This window comes from Littorina saxatilis, unplaced genomic scaffold (assembly GCF_037325665.1).
Source record: "Littorina saxatilis isolate snail1 unplaced genomic scaffold, US_GU_Lsax_2.0 scaffold_371, whole genome shotgun sequence".
NCBI lineage: Eukaryota > Metazoa > Mollusca > Gastropoda > Littorinimorpha > Littorinidae > Littorina > Littorina saxatilis.
This window is the reverse complement of record NW_027126907.1, coordinates 37,501-62,765: the sequence shown is the minus strand read 5'-3', so window position 1 is coordinate 62,765 and position 25,265 is coordinate 37,501. Positions and strand designations below refer to the sequence as shown.

Below are 25,265 nucleotides of genomic sequence, written 5' to 3'. Positions count from 1 at the left end.
AGAACACACTAACGTTTTGGTTGCATCAGCGGTGAGGTAGTGACGGACTGAACTAATCTTGCGCAGCTCTAGATAGGCGGACTTGCAGATGTTAGAGATGTGTTTTTGGAAAGAGAGAGTTGGATCGAGAGTGACGCCAAGGCTGCGGACAGACGGAGAGAAAGAGATAGGTAGTTCGTTGACAGTGAGAGAGGCAGGAAGAGAAGGGTGATTGAGAAATTTCTTGGGACAGGCCAGCATAACTTCGGTTTTGTCACTATTTAACTGGAGTTTGTTTAAAGACATCCAATCACTGAGGTCCGCAATGCAATCCTGTGTCCGAGATACCAGATCGTCAACTTCAGCAAGGGGGGCAGACTGATGAAGCTGTGTATCATCAGCGAAACTCTCGTGCGACAACGCATGGCGACTGATAACATCGGACACAGGGGAGGCATATAGAACGAAAAGTATGGGGCCAAGCACGGACCCTTGCGGGACACCGTATTGGAGAGCTGAAGGTTGAGATTTGATGCCGTTGACACAAACGGTCTGCGTCCGGTTAGTAAGGTACGAACGAACCCAGGACAGGGCCAGATCATGAACACCAAAGGAGTGCTGAAGATGATGTATTGAAGATCGAATTTATCAACGGGTTGCATAATTGTCGAGTACTTCTGAACGATTTCCCACAATTACCCATTCTATTTTTTAGTAACATTGGCTTTTGGGGGAGATCCCAATGGGCAAATGTATCACCGCGCGTCGACTGGATGTAACGGTGGTAGGCTAGCTACTTCTAGTTTAATGCACTTCTTGCTTCAGCTTATGCATGACACTTCCATAAACTGACACTTTTGAAGATCAATTGGTCTGAATTTTGTGCAAAAAATCTTCCAAATTCCGGGATCGACTTAACAGAACGATGTTGGACATTGAGCGGTAGAAATATTAACCTGATTTAACACCCTTTTTATGGTGTGTGTGTGTGGGGGGGGGGGGTGGGAGTGGGTGGGGGTGGGGTGGGGGAGGTGGTCACCGTGTAACTGCTTTTTGTTGTTGTTTTGTTTAGTTTAAAGTTTAGTTTGTTTCACAAACACGTACGACATCGTGATTGTTTTTTTCGCAGGTGCAGACTGCTTCCAGTGGTCCCCTGGCCTTCAGGACAACGCCGTGGTCTACGCATGCGCGAGAGGCACGCTTTCACTTCCGTGGAACCTGACCCTGTCGGGAGGAGACAGCGTAATGGACATCCAGTGGTTTTACTCGGGAAGATCGGAGGCGGAATTGATTGCAACAGAAGTACGTGGACACTTTTTAACATTGCCAGCGTTTTCAGGCCGCGTCCGAAAGATCGGCAATGCTGGTATAGAGATGGACGGCGTAGAAGCCATTGCAAGGGGAAACTACTCTGTGGAAGTTGTCGGGCAATCTGCAGCGGGTGCTGTGACTACGCTTCGTAGATCTGTTTTCGTCTTCATCTTGGGTTGGTGTCTTCCCTTCTGACATGCTCACGCCTAGTGTCTTTCTATTCCACACAATGACGCATACACAGATACACGCATGCACACACACAAACACATACATGCACACGCACGCACGCACGCATACACGCACGTACACACACATTCGGAGTTTATACGCACACACATACACACACTACACACACACACACACACACACACACACACACACACACACACACACACACACACACACAAACACGCACACACACACGCACGCACGCACGCACGCAAGCACGCACACACACACACACACACACGCACGTACACACACACGCACGCACGCACACACACACACACACACACACATACACACACTACACACACTCTTTACCCCCCTCCTGTCCTCTGATTTTTGTTGGTTTTTGAAAGTCTTTATTTCCCTGTGTGATTCACTCAGACTGGCTGCAGACAACAGATGAGCACTTACACGTAACACAGCAGCCTGTGGCGGAGTACAACTCAACTCAACAGTACCAGGTGGTTCTACGATGTGGCACCTTTACACACCCAACACGCCCTCCCTTTGAAGTGACCTGGGAGGTGGGTATAATATTAGTCCCATACCGTCTCGCCTTGAAGTGTAAATATGGAATATTGGAAACAAACTTTGTATGTGTTTAAAATAAATGTGAGGCTGTGTACGGTGTGTCGAAAACACGCGGGGACACGCGGGGACACGCGGGGACACGCGGGGACACACGGGGACGGTGAACTAGCACGCCGGGACGTTATCTAATAACATTCTGACTATCCTTTATGTATTTAAAAAAAAAGGGTTTTTTTTGTTTTTTTCTTACTTATGTAATTTTTTGTTGTTGTTGTCAGAATGTTATAAAATAACGTCCCCGCGTGCTATTTAACCGTCCCCGCGTGTCCCCGCGTGCAGTTAAACTTTCCCCGCGTGTCCCCGCGTGTTTTAGACACCGGGTGTGTCTAAACCACGCGGGGACACGCGGGGATAGTTAAACAGCACGCGGGGACGGTGAACTAGCACGCGGGGACGTTATATAATAACATTCGGACTATCCTTTATGTATTTAAAAAAAAAATAATATATATTATTTTTTACTTATTTAATTTTTTCTCTTTTAATTTTTTGTGACTATGCTTTATTTATTTTTTCTTCACTAATACACTACAGAGCAAATTTATGAGTGTGGTAGTGGAAACAAGTAAGAGGTACAGCTGTATTCCCGACAACTTGTCGAATAAGGAATTATATTGAAAGATATATGTGAAAGTGTGAGACCACAGCCGATCAAAAGTCCGTCTGCTACGAACAGCTTCGAAAGTTTTCGGGGTCGATTATTTTTTAAACGCTATTGCAAAAAAACTGTGACATGCATCTTCATATCGGATAACTTGCTCGATAAGGCCTTCTATTAAAAGATATTTTAGAAATAGTGTGAGAGCGATATTTGCCGGACGTTGTAGCCTCTCAGTGCGGACTCTTAGAGTCCGACTACTGTGACTGAAAACGAGGCAAAAATGAAAATTAGTAATTAACAGTAGTTTTGACACTGGTAAGCCGTCATAATATTATCTTTATCTTCACTGCGCTGGCTGCAAAATTCCTCCAGCGGGAGATGTTTTTAGACAGACCAGGCACTGGTTTTCCCTTGACTTTCTTTCTTTCTTTCTTTGGTGTTTAACGTCGTTTTCAACCATTCAAGGTTATATCGCGACGGTTTCCCTTGACTGCGTAGGTCGGTTAGTTTGCCAAGAACCCTCCCGAACCGAACGAAAATGTAGGCGGCTTACTGTCCTCAGGTCTAAGTGCCTATGTTGGCCATAAGTTGGTTTATACGATGGGGGGAGAAAAAACACGCGAAAAAACTAAGCTAACGAGAGCTGGTTAAAAAACGGGAAGATGACGGGAGTGGGGGGTAAGTTGAAAGATCAGAAGTTTAAAAGTTACCGTTAAGACTTGATCAAATTAAATGCCATGTATCACCTTAGTATCAGTGGGGTCCACATACGTATTATGGGGGAATGGGACGATAATATCGACTATATATTTATTTCATCAAAACGAAGTTTAAAAGTGTTTAAAACAGATGAAAACAGCACTCAAATATCGAGAAACATTGATTTCTCTTAAAATTATTTACACTATGCTTAACTGCTGGCCTGTCTACAAAGAACACAAAGACAACACAACACTTATTCATTCACACACACACACACACACACACACACACACACACACACACACACACACACACACACACACACACACACACACACACACACACACACACACACACACATAAGTTAAAACACCAGGGGGGGGGGGAATTCATTATGAACTTCGAGATACATTGATTAAAAAATGCTCACCATACGATCGGAAGATGTCATATCATTGTTTTGGCTTAATTAGTGCGTCAGGCAGTTATATCGCGAGCGCGCCAGGCGGTAGCGTGGGCGATACCCACTCGCCGGCACTGCGACCAATCCACGCGGCCATTCAAAAACGGCGGCCTCCCGAACCTCAAAAACCAACGAATAGCAACAGCTTACCTTTCATGACTATCCCCGACGTCACTGCTAAATAACCAATGAAAACGTCGCTCTTGAGACTACACACAAAAATGGGGAGGGAAGTGGAGAGTTTTAAGGCTGCTATCAGACTCCTTACAAGCACAGTCAAACTCTCTAAACGACAGGCACTCGTCACGAGCGGGTCGGGATCAAAGTGGGCGGGGCCTGTGCCACTACAAGAAAAGACGACCGTCCATCACAAGTGACATCCAAGACGTAGGCCCCGCCCACCTCGTGACGAGTGCCTGTGCTCTCAACAATACACACAAGAAAAGTATTATAGAAATATGTACGGACTCCATCATATTGCATGTGTTCCAGAGTATTTGAAACGGCGGCATAATTGTTTATACAGTGGTACCTGTGGTTAAAGGATACGATTTGGATCAGCCATTGGCTGTAAGATTGTGATTCGTTTGACCAATTAGATACAATTCTGTTCTGGACATTGTGATTAGTTGTATTGACGTTAGTATGTGCTGTTTTTGAGTGCAGTATGCCCCATTCATTATAGATAATTTAAGTTTAAATTTAATTAAGAAGTTATAGCGATTGTTATTGGTATATGCAATTGTGATGTATACTTATGAACTCTCTCTCTCTCTCTCTCTCTCTCTCTCTCTCTCTCTCTCTCTCTTTCTCTCTCTCTCTCTTTCTCTCTCTCTTTCTCTCTCGCTTACTCTCTCTCTCTCTCTCCCTCTCCCTCCCTGTGAATGAATGCAAATGAGCTAATATGCTGTCATACAGGAATCAAACACAACTCCAAATGTAGGTTCCCTCCACTGTATTAATCAGCTATGACAACATACACACAAATACACACAATCATGAACATAAATGTTAGGTACTCAAAAATCCAGTACTAACAGTTTTGGTAGGCAAAAAACACTCGAGATGACAATCTCATACACAATTGCAATGACAAAACTCTCTACCCTTCACTGAGGTATAAAACTACAAAAACAGTCCGTGAACTCACAGGCACACGATATCTAGTTTACAGTTATCTACTCACGGCTCATGTGTAGTCAACAACAAGTCGCGTAAGGCGAAAATACAACATTTAGTCAAGCTGTCGAACTCACAGAATGAAACTGAACGCAATGCAATTTTTCAGCAAGACCGTATACTCGTAGCATCGTCAGTCCACCGCTCGTGACAAAGGCAGTGAAATTGACAAGAAGAGCGGGGTAGTAGTTGCGCTGAGAAGGATAGCACGCTTTTCTGTACCTCTCTTCGTTTTAACTTTCTGAGCGTGTTTTTAATCCAAACATATCATATCTATATGTTTTTGGAATCAGGAACCGACAAGAAATAAGATGAAAGTGTTTTTAAATCGATTTCGGAAATTTGATTTTGATAATAATTTTTATATTTTTAATTTTCAGACCTTGTTTTTAATCCAAATATAACATATTTATATGTTTTTGGAATCAGAAAATGATGAAGAATAAGATGAACGTAAATTTGGATCGTTTTATAAAAAAATAATTTTAATTACAATTTTCAGATTTTTAATGACCAAAGTCATTCATTAATTTTTAAGCCACCAAGCTGAAATGCAATACCGAAGTCCGGCCTTCGTCGAAGATTGCTTGGCCAAAATTTCAATCAATTTGATTGAAAAATGAAGGTGTGACAGTGCCGCCTCAACTTTTACAAAAATCCGGATATGACGTCATCAAAGACATTTATCGAAAAAATGAAAAAAACGTCCGGGGATATCATACCCAGAAACTCTCATGTCAAATTTCATAAAGATCGGTCCAGTAGTTTACTCTCAATCGCTCTACACACACACACACACACACACACACATACACCACGACCCTCGTCTCGATTCCCCCCTCTACGTTAAAACATTTAGTCAAGTTTGACTAAATGTAAAAACCAGTTATAGTTCCTACTACGGCAGACTTAAAACACCGTCTGCTCTGTCTACTAAATATTCCTTATCTCTTAAGTAATTAAGATATTGTAGACATATTTTAATTCTGGTCATACGCAGAATTACACAGCGTCTATTGCTGTTCACTAGGAAATGTATTTTACTACTAATTCCTGCTACTGGTGACCTCGGTCTACTCAGTTTCTACCGCCCTGTGACCACTATGGTCCAACTCTACGGACAAAAATAACCGTGCACTAGCTTCTAGAAATCCCGTCGAATCTCAGCTATGCGAGTCTAAAGGCGTAATATTCCGGCGGCTTCTCAGATCCTTCATTCTGTCATCTTGTCGCTACCTTCCTTTACGACCGGTTACACGACGCACTGCACAACATAAATAGCGGACATCTTGTCTTAGATATCTGTCTGCTATGTTTAAAGTTACAGTGTTAGTCGATTCAACTTATGCGATAAACATTAACGGTATTCAAATGCTTATTCCATTTACCTGTTAAGTGCTCTACTCGGGCTTCCTTTCTCCCGGTCGATTCCTGTGACAACCCCTCCCTGTCGCTGGACAGTGGTTAAGTGTAACTATATCTTCGTTGCGATGTACAAAGTCAACTCTCTCGGTCAGTGAGCTGAATTCACAGTACGTGCACCACACTTCGCTATGTCACGCTACTATCTCTGGTTAGCGCTCTAAAAGCGTGGAGGCTATCACTATCAACTTTGCCTGTTAATGTTATTCGTGATTTCCTTCACACTCTCTCTTTCCCTTTTATATTCTTTGTCCATTCTATTGTTGTGTTCGGCAGACAGTCAAATACTTACACATTATGCAAAACCAGTCAGTCATTTTAACACAAAATGTCACCCACATTTAGAAGGGAAGAAAACCACAACACACACACTCACATACACGCACATACACGCACATACACACACACAACACACACACACACACACACAAACATATGATTCATGCACGCAAAACACACACTCACACACTCATACACATATCATCCAAGCACACACTCACACGCACATAGACACCCCACTCCCTTACACCACACACACACACACACACATACACACACATACATACACATACACACACTCACACACATACATACACACACACACACACACACACACACACACACACACACATACACACACATACATACACATACACACACTCACACGCGCGAGAGAAAAAAGGTCGAAATGAGGGGATGACGTCATTAACGTAAAAACATCGTGACGTCGTCTAAGTGCGCGAACATAACAGCAGTAGTCTCGGAAATTCTACCCCAAGAAAGCAGCACTGGGTGGCGTTGAATCAAAAATCGAAGATCCCACCAATCACTGTATATCAGTTAGTAGGCCTATGTTCCCAATTTGTGGTGAACTTCCATCCGGTCTGAGCACAAAGATTCCGTCTTTATCATGTATTATGGACATGAACATTTCTCAAGTCGATCTTATTATGCGTTCTTGGGATATCAGACGAGGAACCAAATCGAACCAAAAAAGCTGTAATGCTGCGTCGCCCAAAACAAATAACGGTTTTGGGTGTGACGAAAAAAAGAACAGGGCCGGAGCGCTATGTAAATTATGAGCAGTTCTTCCAAACCCATTAAAAAAATATGACACTACCCAACAAACATTATGCATGCGTGAAAGTGTGCGTATCGTATGCGTGAAACGCATGCGATACGCATACGATTATGTAACTTTTTTTTCGTGCGATACGCATGCGTTTTTTGCTCGGATATCGAGCGTGACACGCATCTCTACCGCAGGTGTCCCGCATGCGTATCGCATATGCGTATTCCATGCGTATTCCGGATTGTTTATGCTCTTTATAAAGCAGGTTTTTAGCTGCTCATATTTTCAGGCACTCCGACAACAACACTCACTCAAACATACAACCATGCAAGCTGAAACTCAAAAACAAATTGTTTCATCAAAATATTATGTTATTCAACAATTTTCAATTTTTATAAACATTCACAATCTTAGTGAAAATGCGTAATTAATTTTAGATACACATACTTAGTTACAACTAAAATTATGAATCATATTCTACCTAGGCTTTACATTTTGAACTTCATGGCATTTTGACACATTTAACATTTTTGATTAGGACAAATATAATAAGAAACCCTTTGCGTATCAAAGAAATAGTCACATTTGTTTTAAAATACAAAATCATGTTATGCTGATCAATTAGTGATAATTATCAATACTCAAAATACAATTTGTATTCACAATGCTGCGACTTTTCGGCTATCTCTGAATATATATGCAGTGAAAGGCAATGTGTTTTGTAAGGACTCCCAGTGCCGTGCTGACGTCCTCGGTGATCCATCACCAGGCATAAACAAGTGATGCGCCTTCCCTTCCTTCAAAAGATGAGACTCGATCTGCTTGGCTGCATTTGCTACCTCTCCCCTGCAGCCCAGGTGTAACAGAGTTTCCCTGAAACTAACAACAATTTATCAAATCATTAGTTAGTGTACATAGTCTGAAGCCACCTGAACACACGACAGCCATTTTCCTTCAGTTCTCCACTTATTTATACTATAGGTACATGTTTTTAATTTACTCATCCTCATGGTACTGAAAAAGTGCAATGAAAGGCAGAAAATAAGAAATAGAAAATAAGGAGCTCAATATTAGCTGATTCTTCAAAGCTTCCTTCACATACAAAGTAACACACACATGAATACAAACACAAAGCCTGTATTACAACATAAGATAAATATCAGGGACACAGAAATCAGAAAATTTCCATTACACAAAAGTTTAAACCAGGAACGATGACAGAACGTGCCATCCAAGAGTGTTATTTGTAACTGATCATGCCAAAACATCTTGACAGTACAGGCAAATACTGTGAAACTTATCTTACAGGCAGCTAATTGTACAGTGGAACGGCCTTGAATTGAAGAAACTAGCTTTCCGAGTTTTCAGTTCACAATGTAATTATGTCTGAAAACAATTCCATGTAAAGATGACAAAGATGGTTGTTCTCATAGAACGTGATCTGCTTTCAGTATATTTTTATTTTTGTGTTAATAGGCAAGATCTTTTGAAAGGTAGGTTCCATTGTACACACAAACGAAAAAAGTATAAAACACAAACACTCACCAGTAATATGATTTGAGGTTAATTTGTGAAACTCTTCAGCAAGGGAACACATGTAACGTATGTGGCTGCCAGGGCTGCGAGTCTGACTTTCCTTGTTTCAGTGTCTCTCATTTGTGTTGACAGCATCGATTGGCAGCACCTTGATAGCTACACAAAAGAAAATAACATTGTCAATAAATAATATCCTTTTACATCAGTTGGCCTTTTTTACATGTAAGTTCATGGATAACCTTTCAGAGCCGTGTTCATCCCAGACACAGAGGACAATCAGCCAGTTGGACCTGAATTCAAAATATATGTGGGTCAGTATGTTTTGGCCAGAAAACAATTTTGGGGTACTACTTGTCTCCGAAAACCCCTGAAAACCCCATCTAGACTAACTAAATCTATCTTCAAAGTGAAGTATTGGACATGCCTGTGAAAAGTAAGCCTGATTCATGCTACATGCACCCTTATATTTGTGTTGAGAGCCGGATTATCGACGAAATCGATGCAACAATTTCAATGCAAGGGAGGTAACTCTTGTTACTCGAAAGCACAAGTATTGATGACGTCATGTGATTAGTGCTTCCGCGCCTTCGTAAATCTGCGCACAAACACGAAAATAAAACCATGAACTGTGAAAGTTGCAAATATAAGTCATGATTGCAAACAATTATGTAACAAAACACGATCTAAGGACGAATTGTCTTATTTCTGATGAGGTTTTCGGAGGTTTTCGGGGTTTTTCGGAGACAAGTAGTACCGCAATTTTGTATCTAAAGAAATTCCATGGGGTCAAAACTATAAACATTCAACATGCAGGCCTGGGGTCTGCATACCTGACCTATTATGACAGAGGCTGAAAACACAGTCAGACTCAGAGCACAGTTTAGGTTCATAAAACAAAAACAAGGCATCCAATATTGAAATGCCAAAGCATTTTGTTGAATAACATTGGTGCACAACCACAACACTACCCAGGAATCAAGATAATAATTACAACCAAGATTGAAAATCTTCATCAGACCTGTAACTCTCAAGTCTGACTACCCCGCTGAAAGCATGAAGATCTGAGAAAAACAAAACAAAATCAAACATACCATTAGTGAAAGCCGCAGTCAATCCTTTTGCAGAACAGAAACAGCAAAGATCTCTCCACAGGGAAACATCATCAGGATGGTTGGCCATAATGTGTGTGCTGCAATCATAAGCAGACACACTGTTACTCATTTAAAATCATAACTACTCACTTATACCTACTGACATCACCAATAAACACACCCACATGCGCGCGCAAGTCAAAGGATTACCCTGTGGTTTAAGCATGACATAGAGAATTCTGAGCTCTACACGTTCAGTCCAAAACACAGGTACTGAAGTAGGGACAACTGCATAAAATAGATGAAACCAAAGAGAAAATAACAAGCAAAAGCATTACTTACCTGTTCACAACAACGCATTGGTATGACCAGGTTAGCAGATAAACACAGCACTTTTGTTTGTTGGTTTGTTTGTTTGTTTGCTTAACGCCCAGCCGACCATGAAGAGCCATATCAGGGCGGTGCTGCTTTGACATTTAACGTGCGCCACACACAAGACAGAAGTCGCAGCACAGGCTTCATGTCTCACCCAGTCACATTATTCTGACACCGGACCAACCAGTCCTAGCACTAACCCCATAATGCCAGACGCCAGGCGGAGCAGCCACTAGATTGCCAATTTTAAAGTCTTAGGTATGACCCGGCCGGGGTTCGAACCCACGACCTCCCGATCACGGGGCGGACGCCTTACCACTAGGCCAACCGTGCCGGTTAACACAGCACTGGACCATTGTAAATGCAGGACTTGAAGTTCAATGGGTCCACTGAAAAAGAGATTGTGCACTTTGAAAAATCATAAAACTGGTATACTGGTAACCTTCGTGAAAACAATCCTCTCCCTGTATGAATTCAGTTAAATTGAGTTTAAATCATACTTGTTCTAACTAACATTTTTGATATGGAGTTTATCAATCACAGTCATTTTGAGTCAGAACTAACTTCAACCCTGAAAATTACTGACTACAAAGACATTCATTGATTCAAATTTCAGCAAAATATATCATATTTTGGCTTGTATGTCGTGTAACTCTGAAATATGACTACCCCACTGAAAAGTGAAAGCATAAATTACTGAAGTTTCATTCACACACACACACACACACACACACACACACACACACACACACACACACACACACACACACACACACACATACACACAGTGACACATGCACAGAAACACACACACAAACATTCATCATCAAAGGAAGCCTTAATCATACCTTTTGCAGAACAGAAACAGCCAAGATCAATTCCCAATAGGAAACATGATCCGGATGGTCAGCCGCTGTGTACTGCAAACATAAGTGGCCACACTGTTACTGATTTTAATTTAACTCAGAATTACTCAGATAATTCCACAACTTACTAACATCACCATGATTAAAAAAAAACCACACACAAGCCACAATATGAGTCTGTATGGTTAAAGCATGGCATAGAGGCAACACAAAAACCTACACAAAAAGTGCACATATATATATATATATGCCATTCTTCAGAAGTGTTCAAATTAGAACATAAAGCCCCCAAAACCATCAGATACACAAATTTGTACACAAAAAAGTAACAGTAAGCCAGAGTGATCTATGAAATTTAAACTGCACACACAGCACAAAACACATACACTGTGTACATGAATAATAAAGAGGCAACTGACCTTTTCCAATTCAAGACAGCTGTGAGTGTGATGTTTCCATTGTGGGTGTCTCATCTCAAGGTGTGACATGTTACAACAGGATCCAGCTGGTATGCATCTGCAATAATTCAAATATCCTGCCTACATCAGTACGCACTGTGCAACACAAACACATTTGATTTAAAACTCTAAGCATCGCTGTTTCAATTATAATGTGAGTCTCATGACACAGTAACACACACACCACTAACTATGCAGTGGAAAAAACACACCAAAAATACCACTGAAGCTCAGTGCATGAAATGATTTCTTTTTTGCTTGTGCGCTGAATTCCAAAGAACTTGAGCGTAAAGTTAAAAATAACATACTACTATACTATTTTTCATTCTTGCTTTACTTCACTTCAGCACAATCTTTCTTTTAGAATTTTTTTTTATTTAAATGAATCTGATTTTACATTTCTTAAAATATATTGACGAAATAAAAAAAAGGTTTAGCTTTTACTGTCCCATCCCTAAAAGTAGGTACGAGTATGTGATTCCCACACTAAACTAGCACTAGAGGCGATATCTTAATTGCGCTTTAAAAACAAATCTTAATAGAACCTTTTAACACTCTAATGAAACCCACGCCAGTCCCCCTCCAGTCCCCCCCTCCGCCCACACCGTTTTTATATCGTATATACAATTATGATCGAAATATGCATGTAGTCCTAACGGATATAATGCCCCGTTGTTCTCTCTCGGCTCTGATGTATGCACGCACGTGTGTTAGAGCACGTTGGTGTGTGTTCGTACTTTCATGGTTTATTTTTTAGATCAAAAACGGAAACATTAAAAAAAAGATAAGCCTGGTTGGCTGTTCGGAATTTTCTTTGGATATAGTATCATGACAACACTTTTCTTTTTACATTTAGTCAAGTTTTGACTACATGTTTTAACATAGACGAAGAATCGAAACGAGGGTGGTGGTGGTGCATACTGAACTCAGGTCAAAAATGAGTTACTTCCCTTCGGGTCTCATTCTATCCCTGACAGGATGCCTTGGTTTTCCTTCTCTGGAGAGGAAATCGATTTTTTTAAATATTTAGATATTTTCGTAATGTGTTATGGATATAAGCAGATTCGCGATCGTCGATAATGATTTTTCATGGTGTTGTGTAATTTTTAAATGACAAAGGAATTGATATGTAAGACAGTTTCAAGCGAGCTATCTTTCGCGGATGCATATACTGTGCAAACAACTCTAAAGTGTCACGTGATAATCAACTTTGGCTTCGGTGCGCGCCGGTGCAGACGATTTTTTCTGTAACTAGTTGAGAGTGATGCAACCATATATCACGGTCTCCTTCCGACAGCAGTCTCAAAATTTCGACTTGTTTTGTCCTTAGAACGATGTCTTTATCATAACTGTGAAGAACAGAACGGAGATCACTGTCGAAGTCGGCCAATCTGCAATAATTTTCGTCTCGCAAACACTGATCTCAAATTTATATCAGTGCTCGCGAAAAACATATGGGAGATAACTCTGTATTCTTGTTTTGATAGATTCGCGCAATAATTTAGCATGCTGTCAGAGAGAAACTGGCGATAGCCGTGGAGCAATGATTATCAGAATGGGTGGTGGTGGTGTGGTAAAAGCTTAAAAAATAGTTCATTAGTTTGCTCATTAAAGTTGTAATTAAAATCAAATTTTCAGAAGCAGATTAAAACAAGTTGCGTAAGGCGAAATTAATACATTTAGTCAAGCTGTGGAACTCACAAAATGAAACTGAACGCACTGCATTTTTTCACAATGACCGTAGTCCGCCGCTCGTGCAAAACGCAGTGAAACTGACGAGCCTGTTTAGCGCGGTAGTGAGTTCGCTGTGCTGCATAGCACGCTTTTCTGTACCTCTCTTCGTTTTAACTTTCTGAGCGTGTTTTTAATCCAAACATATCATATCTATGTTTTTTGAATCAGGAACCGACAAGGAATAAGATGAAATTTAATTTTGATCATAATTTTTATATTTTTAATTTTCAGAGCTTGTTTTTAATCCGAATATAACATATTTATATGTTTTTGGAATCAGGAAAAGATGAAGAATAAGATGAACGTAAATTGGGATCGTTTTATATAAAAAAATTACAATTTTCAGATTTTTAATGACCAAAGTCATTAATTAATTTTTAAGCCACCAAACTGAAATGCAATACCGAAGTCCGGCCTTTGTCGAAGATTGCTTTGCAAAAATTTCAATCAATTTGATTAAAAAAATGAGAGTGTGACAGTGCCGCCTCAACTTTTACATAAAGGCGGATATGACGTCATCAAAGACATTTATCGAAAAAATGAAAAAATATTCTGGGGATATCATAACCAGGAACTTTCATGTAAAATTTTATAAAGATCGGTCCAGTAGTTTACTCTGAATCGCTCTACACACACACACACACAGACAGACAGACACACACACACACAGACACACATACACCACGACCCTCGTCTCGATTCCCCCTCTATGTTAAAAAATTTAAGTCAAAACTTGAATAAATGTAAAAATAATTGCAATGTTTTCTTCATCTTCGCCTGAATTCAAAAATATTTGAATATGTCATGCTTTCTCTAAAAAATGAGATCAGAATGAAAGAAAATCGGTTCAGCAAGTAGGCCTACTACGGTCGCATATGCTTCGCGGAGACGAGCGTGACCTGCCTCGGTCTTCGGGTATGGGTCGCTGAAACTATCTGAAGATAGTCTCGGTGATGCCTGGCTTCTGGTATTGATCTTTAAAGTTTGATAACGACTGACTAAATGATTTTATATCGCTTCACGCGACTTTAAAAAAAAAATTTTTTTAGCGGAATAAAAAAAATCGATATCGGCAGTAAAGGAAAAGAGGTTTTGTCAAGTTTTTGTAAACAATGTTATTCTCCTCATTGTTCTAGACCCCTTCAGGCAAGACAGAGCAGAGCTCCAGTTACAAGGACGGCTCTTTCCTCCTGAAGCTGCCCAACCCTGTGGAAGGGGGGACCTACACCTGCCGCCTCCCTCCCTCTGCCGCCTGTCTCCATGACAACAGGACAGGGGAGGCTACTCTGACTGTTGACAAGATGGAGGCTCGTCAGGCAGTTCTCGAGGCTCGTCAGGCTTCACTGGAGAATGTAAACAACGAACTGAAGACACGGGTTCACGACGTGGAGAGCAACAACAGCGACCTGACGACCAAGTACAACGCCCTGGAAAGTAAGAACAGCGACCTGACGACCAAGTACAACGCCCTGGAAAGTAAGAACAGCGACCTGACGACCAAGTACAACGCCCTGGAAAGTAAGAACAGCGACCTGACGACCAAGTACAACGCCCTGGAAAGTAAGAACAGCGACCTAACGACCAAGTACAACGCGCTAGAGAGCAACAACAACGACCTGACGACCAAGTACAACGCCCTAAAAACTGAAAAGGACGTCTTGGAAAACCGTAAGCTAGACCTATATATTTTATTATTATAAGATATAGGCCCTAATCATTGAACACAAACGAACATATGGAAATTAAAAAAACCTGTTCGCGTGTACTGTGAATTGTCCTTAGTGGCCGGGTAACCGCTAGCTAAAAATATACGATACGTGATACTTGACCAGTAATTGTACACTGTTTCTTTGTAATCACCATGGGTGGGATTCTTCCGGTATGCGCCGGAAATCCGGATTCGATTATGGCCCGGTTTTTGTTTCTCTCTTCTTTTTTTTTTTTGGTTTTTTTTTTTTTGGTGTGTGGTTCTATTCAGGATTCATGAAATTTTTCAGTCCCATCCATGAACCATACTGAAATGATTGCAAGGAGCTCAGATAATTTTTCCGAAATCACAACTGTGTGTCTAGACGTGCTTGTCAAAAATGTAGGCCTATCTAACATCATTTTAAGACTATGAAACAACTCAGACATTTTTTTTTTAATAATGATGATGATACAGATGATGATGATGATGATGATGATGATGATGATGATGATGATGATGATGATGAGGAGGAGGAGGAGGAGGAGGAGGAGGAAGAGGGGGAGGAGGAGGAGGAGGAGAAAGAAGAGGAGGAGAAATGATGATGATGATGATGATGATGATTATGATGATGATGATGATGATGATGATGATGATGATGATGATGATGATGACGACCAGGAGGAGGGGAAAGGATGATGATGATGATGATGATGATGATGATGAGGAGGAGGAGGAGGAGGAGGATGAGGATGAGGAGGAGGATGAGGAGGAGGATGAAAATGATTAAGATAAAGAATAAAAAAATGAAGAAAAAGAATAATGCGTTACCCTTTTTGATTTCTAAACATGTTTGTGTTGCAGTACTGCTGAACCAAACGGTCAGCTTCCACGCCAGACTTGACACAGCCATACAAGATCTCCCCGTGGGGTCCGCCCTCATCCTGCCCACAGTGGTCAGTAACCATGGCAACGCCTACAACAGCAGCACCGGAAAGTTTACCGCGCCCTACACCGCTACCTACTGCTTCCTGGCCACCACAGAGGACTACAGTGGTGATCATATTTCGGTGTTGTCTCTGGTGGTGGACGGTACAGAGATGGATTATGTTCTAACAGATGTAGCATTATTCTCACAGTCGGCGTCTGTCCATGCTGTCGTTCACCTGACTGCAGGACAGAAGGTATGGCTGAACGTGCCGACCACGAATAATTTTTTCGGGCACTATCAAACCGCCTTCAGTGGTTTTCTGGTTGACCATTCGCAGTAATCGAAAGTTTTCACCCACTTTGCCTGATAGAGTGGAACCCCCATTTTATGACCCCCAAACTTAAGATCTCCCCCCATTTTAAGACCCCCAAACTTAAGATCTCCCCCCATTTTATGACCCCCAAACTTAAGATCTCCCCCCATTTTATGACCCCCAAACTTAAGATCTCCCCCCCATTTTAAGACCCCCAAACTTAAGATCTCCCCCCATTTTAAGACCCCCAAACTTAAGATCTTTCCCCATTTTATGACCCCCAAACTTAAGATCTTTCCCCATTTTATGACCCCCAAACTTAAGATCTTTCCCCATTTTATGACCCCCAAACTTAAGATCTCCCCCCAGTTTAAGACCCCCAAACTTAAGATTTTTCCCCATTTTATGACCCCCAAACTTAAGATCTTTCCCTATTTTATGACACCCAAACTTAAGATCTCCCCCCATTTTAAGACCCCCAAACTTAAGATCTCCCCCCATTTTAAGACCCCCAAACTTAAGATCTCCCCCCATTTTATGACCCCCAAACTTAAGATCTCCCCCCATTTTAAGACCCCCAAACTTAAGATCTCCCCCCATTTTATGACCCCCAAACTTAAGATTTTTCCCCATTTTATGACCCCCAAACTTAAGATCTCCCCCCATTTTAAGACCCCCAAGCTTAAGATCTCCCCCCATTTTATGACCCCCAAATATAAGATCTCCCCCCATTTTATGACCCCCAAACTTAAGATCTCCTCCCATTTTATGACCCCCAAACTTAAGATCTCCCCCCATTTTATGACCCCCAAACTTAAGATCTCCCCCCATTTTAAGACCCCCAAACTTAAGATCTCCCCCCATTTTATGACCCCCAAACTTAAGATCTCCCCCCATTTTAAGACCCCCAAACTTAAGATCTCCCCCCATTTTAAGACCCCCAAACTTAAGATCTCCCCCCATTTTAAGACCCCCAAACTTAAGATCTCCCCCCATTTTAAGACCCCCAAACTTAAGATCTTCCCCCATTTTATGACCCCCAAACTTAAGATCTCCCATTTTATGACCCCCAAACTTAAGATCTCCCCCCATTTTAAGACCCCCAAACTTAAGATCTTTCCCCATTGTATGACCCCCAAACTTAAGATCTCCCATTTTATGACCCCCAAACTTAAGATCTCCCCCCATTTTAAGACCCCCAAACTTAAGATCTTCCTCCATTTTATGACCCCCAAACTTAAGATCTCCCATTTTATGACCCCCAAATTTAAGATCTCCCCCCATTTTAAGACCCCCAAACTTAAGATCTTCCCCCATTTTATGACCCCCAAACTTAAGATCTCCCATTTTATGACCCCCAAACTTAAGATCTCCCATTTTATGACCCCCAAACTTAAGATCTCCCCCCATTTTAAGACCCCCAAACTTAAGATCTTCCCCTTTTGTCAGATTATCTGTTCATAACCTCTGCAAATGTATCTCCATTTTAAGACTCCCTCCTCTTTAAGACCAGTTTTTCTTATATTTGTCAAGGTCTTAAAGTAGGGGAGGGGGGGGGGGGGGTGGGGGTCCACTGTAGTGGTATCATTATGCTGCAATAAGCTGGTCACCAGTGTTGCATAGAAAACGAATATTATTCAATACTGTCAGAAAGTAACACGTTACCTGTAATAACCGATTGTGAACTTTAGATTCTTGATCTAATAACGAGGTGTGTAACCAATTTATCCCTACTTTCTTCAGTTTTTCCAAAGAGAAAATGTGTTTTAGTGCCACAGTTTGATCGAGTCTAGTGATCCTGCCAGTGTACCTGCACAAGGGAATGATTAATGCGAGGTTGAAGAGTTCCGTGAAAATCGTTCTATTCTGATAACACTTTACAGCAGTTTATTTGGTTTAGAATGAAATCATATGAAACAGTTATACAGTTGATCTGCTGAGGCGGTAAAGGTAGTTACTTTTGTGTTCTTTTTATATTTAGTCAAGTTTTGACTAAATATTTTAACATCGAGGGGGAATCGAAACGAGGGTCGTGGTGTATGTGCGTGTGTGCGTGTGTGTGTGTGTCTGTGTGTGTGTCTGTGTGTGTGTGTGTGTGTGTAGAGCGATTCAGACTAAACTACTGGACCGATCTTTATGAAATTTGACATGAGAGTTCCTGGGTATGAAATCTCGGAACGTTTTTTTCATTTTTTTGATAAATGTCTTTGATGACGTCATATCCGGCTTTTCGTGAAAGTTGAGGCGGCACTGTCACGCCCTCATTTTTCAACCAAATTGGTTGAAATTTTGGTCAAGTAATCTTCGACGAAGCCCGGGGTTCGGTATTGCATTTCAGCTTGGTGGCTTAAAAATTAATTAATGACTTTGGTCATTAAAAATCTGAAAATTGTAAAAAAAAATAAAAATTTATAAAACGATCCAAATTTACGTTTATCTTATTCTCCATCATTTGCTGATTCCAAAAACATATAAATATGTTATATTCGGATTAAAAACAAGCTCTGAAAATTAAATATATAAAAATTATTATCAAAATTTTTTTTTCGAAATCGTTTTAAAAACACTTTCATCTTATTCCTTGTCGGTTCCTGATTCCAAAAACATATAGATATGATATGTTTGGATTAAAAACACGCTCAGAAAGTTAAAACGAAGAGAGGTACAGAAAAGCGTGCTATGCAGCATAGCGTAACCACTACCCCGCTCTTCTTGTCAATTTCACTGCCTATGCCGTGAGCGGTGGACCACGAGTATACGGTCTTGCTGCGTTGCATTGCGTTCAGTTTCATTCTGTGAGTTCGACAGCTACTTGACTAAATATTGTATTTTCGCCTTACGCGACTTGTTTATGTTTTGATACCGCTAAGGAAAGTTTCTTCCGTCGTATTGAGTAGCAGACGAACTTTTGCCCCTGTGTTCCAATGCAAATACTGTATGAAGTTCTGTTTTTTAAGGCAAGACAGTATATGGAACCGCTTCATTTTCTTGAAATTCAAGGATATGTGCATTTGCTTGCGTGTCTTATTTATGAAATGAAATATATTTGGTATATGACCGACAGATTGCAGTCTTTTTGTCGAAGTTGCCGATGAGTAGAAATCTGGAAGGGAAACAATTCTAGTCTCTACACAAAGTATGAGAGTTACTTGCGTTGAGACGTTGCTCGCGACGATGGTTTGTACAAGTTAGATTTCGTTTGAAAAAACAGCTGATGTTATAATGAATCATGGTTGTTCAAGCCTGGTAGTTGTTAGTTTACATGCGGTGAGTTTGTGTTGTCTGCTGCAGTGATGTATATTTCGTACATTTGAGCAATTAGAACTTGTTAGTCGCTAAAAGTAGTACCCACAAAGTGTAGCTTCTCAACCCATGAGCTATCGAGGATGCAGGCTTGTTGCTGGGTGGTTATTTTTTTTAACAGACTGACGTTTACTTTTGGTCGTGAACGTCCATCCTGTATATGTTCATGACCAAAAGTAAACGTCATTCTGTTATGAAAATCGTAAAAAGGAAAAAAAAAACAGTCTTGGTACAACTTTACATTCATCTTTTCTGTTTTGGAAAGGAAGATACGCTTTATTCGCAGAAAGCGTTACCAAGGCTACTCTCTTTGGTAACATGGGATACCATGTTTTGTTTTGATTTTGTTAAATTCAGTCAAGCATTGACTGCAAGTCTTAACGAGAGCGGAGGGTGAGGTTTGTCTCCCTAGGTGCGTGTCAGTGTAAATCGTAAAAAAAGAAATCATCTAAATCGCAAAGAAGGGGAGCTTAGTGCATTTGTGTGTGACAGATTTATTTTCAATAATGTTACTCCGCCTGCTATCATATCATTTTACTCCCGAAAGGAGCGTTTTTTTCGAATAAAAATTAAATTCAACATGCAGTCTTCAGAACAAAAATACTATTTGGAATGTGTGTGTGTGTGTGTGTGTGTGTGTGTGTGTGTGTGTGTGTGTGTGTGTGTGTGTGTGTGTGTGTGTGTGTGTGTGTGTGACGGTGTGTGTGTGTGTGTGTGTGTGACGGTGTGTGTGTGTGACGGTGTGTGTGTGTGTGTTTGTTTGTGTGTGCGTATGTGTGTGTGTGTGTGTGCGTGCGTGCGTGTGTGTGTGTGTGTGTGTGTGTGTGTGCGTGTGTGTGTGTGTGTGTGTGTGTGTGTGTGTGTGTGTGTGTGTGTGTGCGTGTGTGTGTGTTAAAAAAACCTCTTACACTTTGTTCACTCTCGTTATCAGTAGACTGGGTTTAAAACTTAGCACAGGTGCATTATTGCAAACAAGGTCGAAGTACACATTGCATTTTTTCCTCGTATTGCCTTGAACAAACAGAACGATTGCACCAGCCGTGTAAACACAGGCACTTGTAGGAACATTTGGATTATTCCATTTGTTCATAGATATAATGATTAATTGATTGTTCGGCTGATTGATTGATTGTTTGATTGGTTGATTGATCTTTTGGCTGATTGAGCGGTTGAGCGATTGAGTTTGTGACTGGTTGCATTGATGGGGAAAATAACTGAAGAGAAGTCGTGCTGGAAACACAATTTGACAGAAAACAGGCATCATATGAATGAGAAAAAGTCGCACATTGACCATTTCACAATTCAAACTCCTGTTAGAAGAAGACCTGATATGTAAAAACAAAAAACAAAACAAAACAAAAATACTGACATGCCTTCTGTCCTTGCGTGATATTATTTTTGTCGTGCATTCTTTCTTATCTGACTGACTCGTAACTACACTCATGCCTGGTCCAAACGCTGTACAGTGAAACCCTGACTCGTAACTACACTCATGCCTGGTCCAAAGGCTGTACAGTAAAACCCTGACACGTAACTACACTCATGCCTGGTCCAAACGCTGTACAATGAAACCCTGACTCGTAACTACACTCATGCCTGGTCCAAACGCTGTACAGTGGAACCCTGACTCGTAACTACACTCATGCCTGGTCCAAACGCTGTACAGTGAAACCCTGACTCGTAACTACACTCATGCCTGGTCCAAACGCTGTACAGTGAAACCCTGACTCGTAACTACACTCATGCCTGGTCCAAACGCTGTACAGTGAAACCCTGACTCGTAACTACACTCATGCCTGGTCCAAACGCTGTACAGTGAAACCCTGACTCTTAACTACACTCATGCCTGGTCCAAACGCTGTACAGTGAAACCCTGACTCGTAACTACGCTCATGCCTGGTCCAAACGCTGTACAGTGGAACCCTGACTCGTAACTACACTCATGCCTGGTCCAAACGCTGTACAGTGAAACCCTGACTCGTAACTACACTCATGCCTGGTCCAAACGCTGTACAGTGAAACCCTGACTCGTAGCTACACTCATGCCTGGTCCAAACGCTGTACAGTGAAACCCTGACTCGTAGCTACACTCATGCCTGGTCCAAACGCTGTACAGTGAAACCCTGACTCGTAACTACACTCATGCCTGGTCCAAACGCTGTACAGTGAAACCCTGACTCGTAACTACACTCATGCCTGGTCCAAAGGCTGTACAGTGAAACCCTGACTCGTAACTACACTCATGCCTGGTCCAAAGGCTGTACAGTGAAACCCTGACTCGTAACTACACTCATGCCTGGTCCAAAGGCTGTACAGTGAAACCCTGACTCGTAACTACACTCATGCCTGGTCCAAACGCTGTACAGTGAAACCCTGACTCGTAGCTACACTCATGCCTGGTCCAAACGCTGTACAGTGAAACCCTGACTCGTAACTACACTCATGCCTGGTCCAAAGGCTGTACAGTGAAACCCTGACTCGTAACTACACTCATGCCTGGTCCAAACGCTGTACAGTGGAACCCTGACTCGTAACTACACTCATGCCTGGTCCAAACGCTGTACAGTGGAACCTTGACTCGTAACTACACTCATGCCTGGTCCAAACGCTGTACAGTGGAACCTTGACTCGTAACTACACTCATGCCTGGTCCAAAGGCTGTACAGTGAAACCCTGACTCGTAACTACACTCATGCCTGGTCCAAAGGCTGTACAGTGAAACCCTGACTCGTAGCTACACTCATGCCTGGTCCAAACGCTGTACAGTGAAACCCTGACTCGTAACTACACTCATGCCTGGTCCAAAGGCTGTACAGTGAAACCCTGACTCGTAACTACACTCATGCCTGGTCCAAACGCTGTACAGTGAAACCCTGACTCGTAACTACACTCATGCCTGGTCCAAACGCTGTACAGTGAAACCCCGACTCGTAACTACACTCATGCCTGGTCCAAACGCTGTACAGTGGAACCTTGACTCGTAACTACACTCATGCCTGGTCCAAACGCTGTACAGTGGAACCTTGACTCGTAACTACACTCATGCCTGGTCCAAACGCTGTACAGTGGAACCCCGCCCCTTTTAAGACCTTCAAAAATCTAAAATAATCAGGTCTTAAAATGGGGGTAAATTGTACAGCAGTTATGAACAGAAAACCGGCCTAGTTTCCAAAAGAGTTTTTTATGCTCTATCCAGTGGTGAAAACCGTTTTAGAAAAGAGCGAAAACTGTTTGAGTTATAAGCCTGTGACTAAGGTGACCCTCACACTGTTACCAGACACTCCCCGGACTTACATTAAAGGCTACCGGCACGGTTGGCCTAGTGGTAAGGCGTCCGCCCCGTGATCGGGAGGTCGTGGGTTCGAACCCCGGCCGGGTCATACCTAAGACTTTAAAATTGGCAATCTAGTGGCTGCTCCGCCTGGCGTCTGGCATTATGGGGTTAGTGCTGGTTGGTCCGGTGTCAGAATAATGTGACTGGGTGAGACATGAAGCCTGTGCTGCGACTTCTGTCTTGTGTGTGGCGCACGTTATATGTCAAAGCAGCACCGCCCTGATATGGCCCTTCGTGGTCGGCTGGGCGTTAAGCAAACAAACACACAAACAAACAAATATTTGGACCCAGCGATCTTTTTTAAATATTTTTTTCATATTTTTATATATTTCTTATTTTTGTAATTGTTTTGTCAATAACAAACGTTTCAACAACATACCTTCCTTGGGTTTTTTTTATTCTGAACTTTGGAAAGTTGGCAGTCGCTTTGTTTTTGGGTTTATTTTCTGCTATTAAAGCCATATGTACTCGATGACTATACACGCTAATTGCTTTACCAACAGCTGGAGACATGCTAAATTAAGTTCCCTGCAAAATATTGTGGTCTAGGACCCCTTCAATGTTGAGATATGTTAATTTTCATTTTGATCTGGATCGTCCTATTTATAGATTTGCCAACAGAGGTAGCGTTGACGCAAGGGAAATAACTCCGCGTCTTTGTTTACATCCAAAGTTTTTGAGACTCTAAAACAAGCTGTAATGCATGTATATGGTCCGCGCATGGCGACATATCGTCATTACATGGTCTTATGGTGCGTTTGACATCGATTATGGGCAAACTACACTTTGTAAACACGGGAGCGCGTACATATGCCTTTAAAAAGAAAAGCGAACGAGAAAAAGTTGCCCATTCACCATTTTCCGAATTCAAACTCCTGTGAGAAGAGGACCTGATATAGGGGAACAAATGCATACATTTCACTTCTTGCAAATGTGTTATTTTGTCGTGCAGCCTTTACATTATCTGAGTAACTCGTAACTGCACTCGTGACTGGGTCAAACGCTGCACAGTGGAACCCCCTATCAAGAGCCTCAGAAATCTGAAATAATCGGAGGGAGTCTTACAATGGGGGTACATTTACTGAAGCTATGAACAGAAAGTCTGAGAAAACAAGGTCTTACGATTGAGATAGTATTACATGGGGGGGGGGGGGGGGGGGGGGCGTTGATATTAGAAAGGGGTTTCACTATAATCGAAGTTGTTCCTATAAATATTCTTTCTTCTGCATTTTTAGTTCTCACTTCTGATATCACTGTAGTAGACTGATTAGATGTCGTGCTTGTTCTGTCGGTAAATGTTGATAGTATACACAGTGTTCTTTAGTTCTCACTTCTGATATCACTGTAGTAGACTGATTAGATGTCGTGCTTGTTCTGTCGGTAAATGTTGATAGTATACACAGTGTTCTTTAGTTCTCACTTCTGATATCACTGTAGTGGACTGATTAGATGTCGTGCTTGTTCTGTCGGTAAATGTTGATAGTATACATAGTGTTCTTTAGTTCTCACTTCTGATATCACTGTAGTGGACTGATTAGATGTCGTGCTTGTTCTTTCGGTAAATGTTGATAGTATACACAGTGTTCTTTAGTTCTCACTTCTGATATCACTGTAGTAGACTGATTAGATGTCGTGCTTGTTCTGTCGGTAAATGTTGATACTATGCACGTTGTACTTTAGTTCTCACTTCTGATATCACTGTAGTGGACTGATTAGATGTCGTGCTTGTTCTGTCGGTAAATGTTGATAGTATACACAGTGTTCTTTAGTTCTCACTTCTGATATCACTGTAGTGGACTGATTAGATGTCGTGCTTGTTCTGTCGGTAAATGTTGATAGTATACACAGTGTTCTTTAGTTCTCACTTCTGATATCACTGTAGTGGACTGATTAGATGTCGTGCTTGTTCTGTCGGTAAATGTTGATAGTATACACAGTGTTCTTTAGTTCTCACTTCTGATATCACTGTAGTGGACTGATTAGATGTCGTGCTTGTTCTGTCGGTAAATGTTGATAGTATACACAGTGTTCTTTAGTTCTCACTTCTGATATCACTGTAGTGGACTGATTAGATGTCGTGCTTGTT

The 25,265-nt window shown here is 41.5% G+C and overlaps 1 protein-coding gene and 1 long non-coding RNA gene across 3 annotated transcripts in view; one reads left to right on the top strand and one right to left on the bottom strand.

Moving 5' to 3' along the window:
• LOC138955399 (uncharacterized) overlaps positions 1–16,801 on the top strand; it is a 33,379-nt gene extending 16,578 nt beyond the window's left edge. The window contains exons 2-5 of one of the 2 annotated variants that reach the window (XM_070327011.1): positions 1,109–1,465; positions 1,903–2,045; positions 14,748–15,279; positions 16,163–16,794. In XM_070327011.1, the coding sequence (XP_070183112.1) occupies positions 1,109–1,465; positions 1,903–2,045; positions 14,748–15,279; positions 16,163–16,569 (1,439 nt within the window). In that variant the 3' untranslated portion in view covers positions 16,570–16,794. Of the gene's footprint in view, positions 1–1,108; positions 1,466–1,902; positions 2,046–14,747; positions 15,280–16,162 lie in introns of both variants that reach the window. The other variant, XM_070327012.1, reaches the window with a different exon arrangement.
• Positions 10,582–12,103, bottom strand: LOC138955397 (uncharacterized). Its single transcript, XR_011452221.1, has 3 exons — positions 11,839–12,103; positions 11,402–11,473; positions 10,582–10,942 (listed from the first exon to the last, which is right to left on the bottom strand). It is a non-coding gene; the product is annotated as an uncharacterized lncRNA (long non-coding RNA).
• Positions 16,802–25,265: the final 8,464 nt, after the last annotated feature.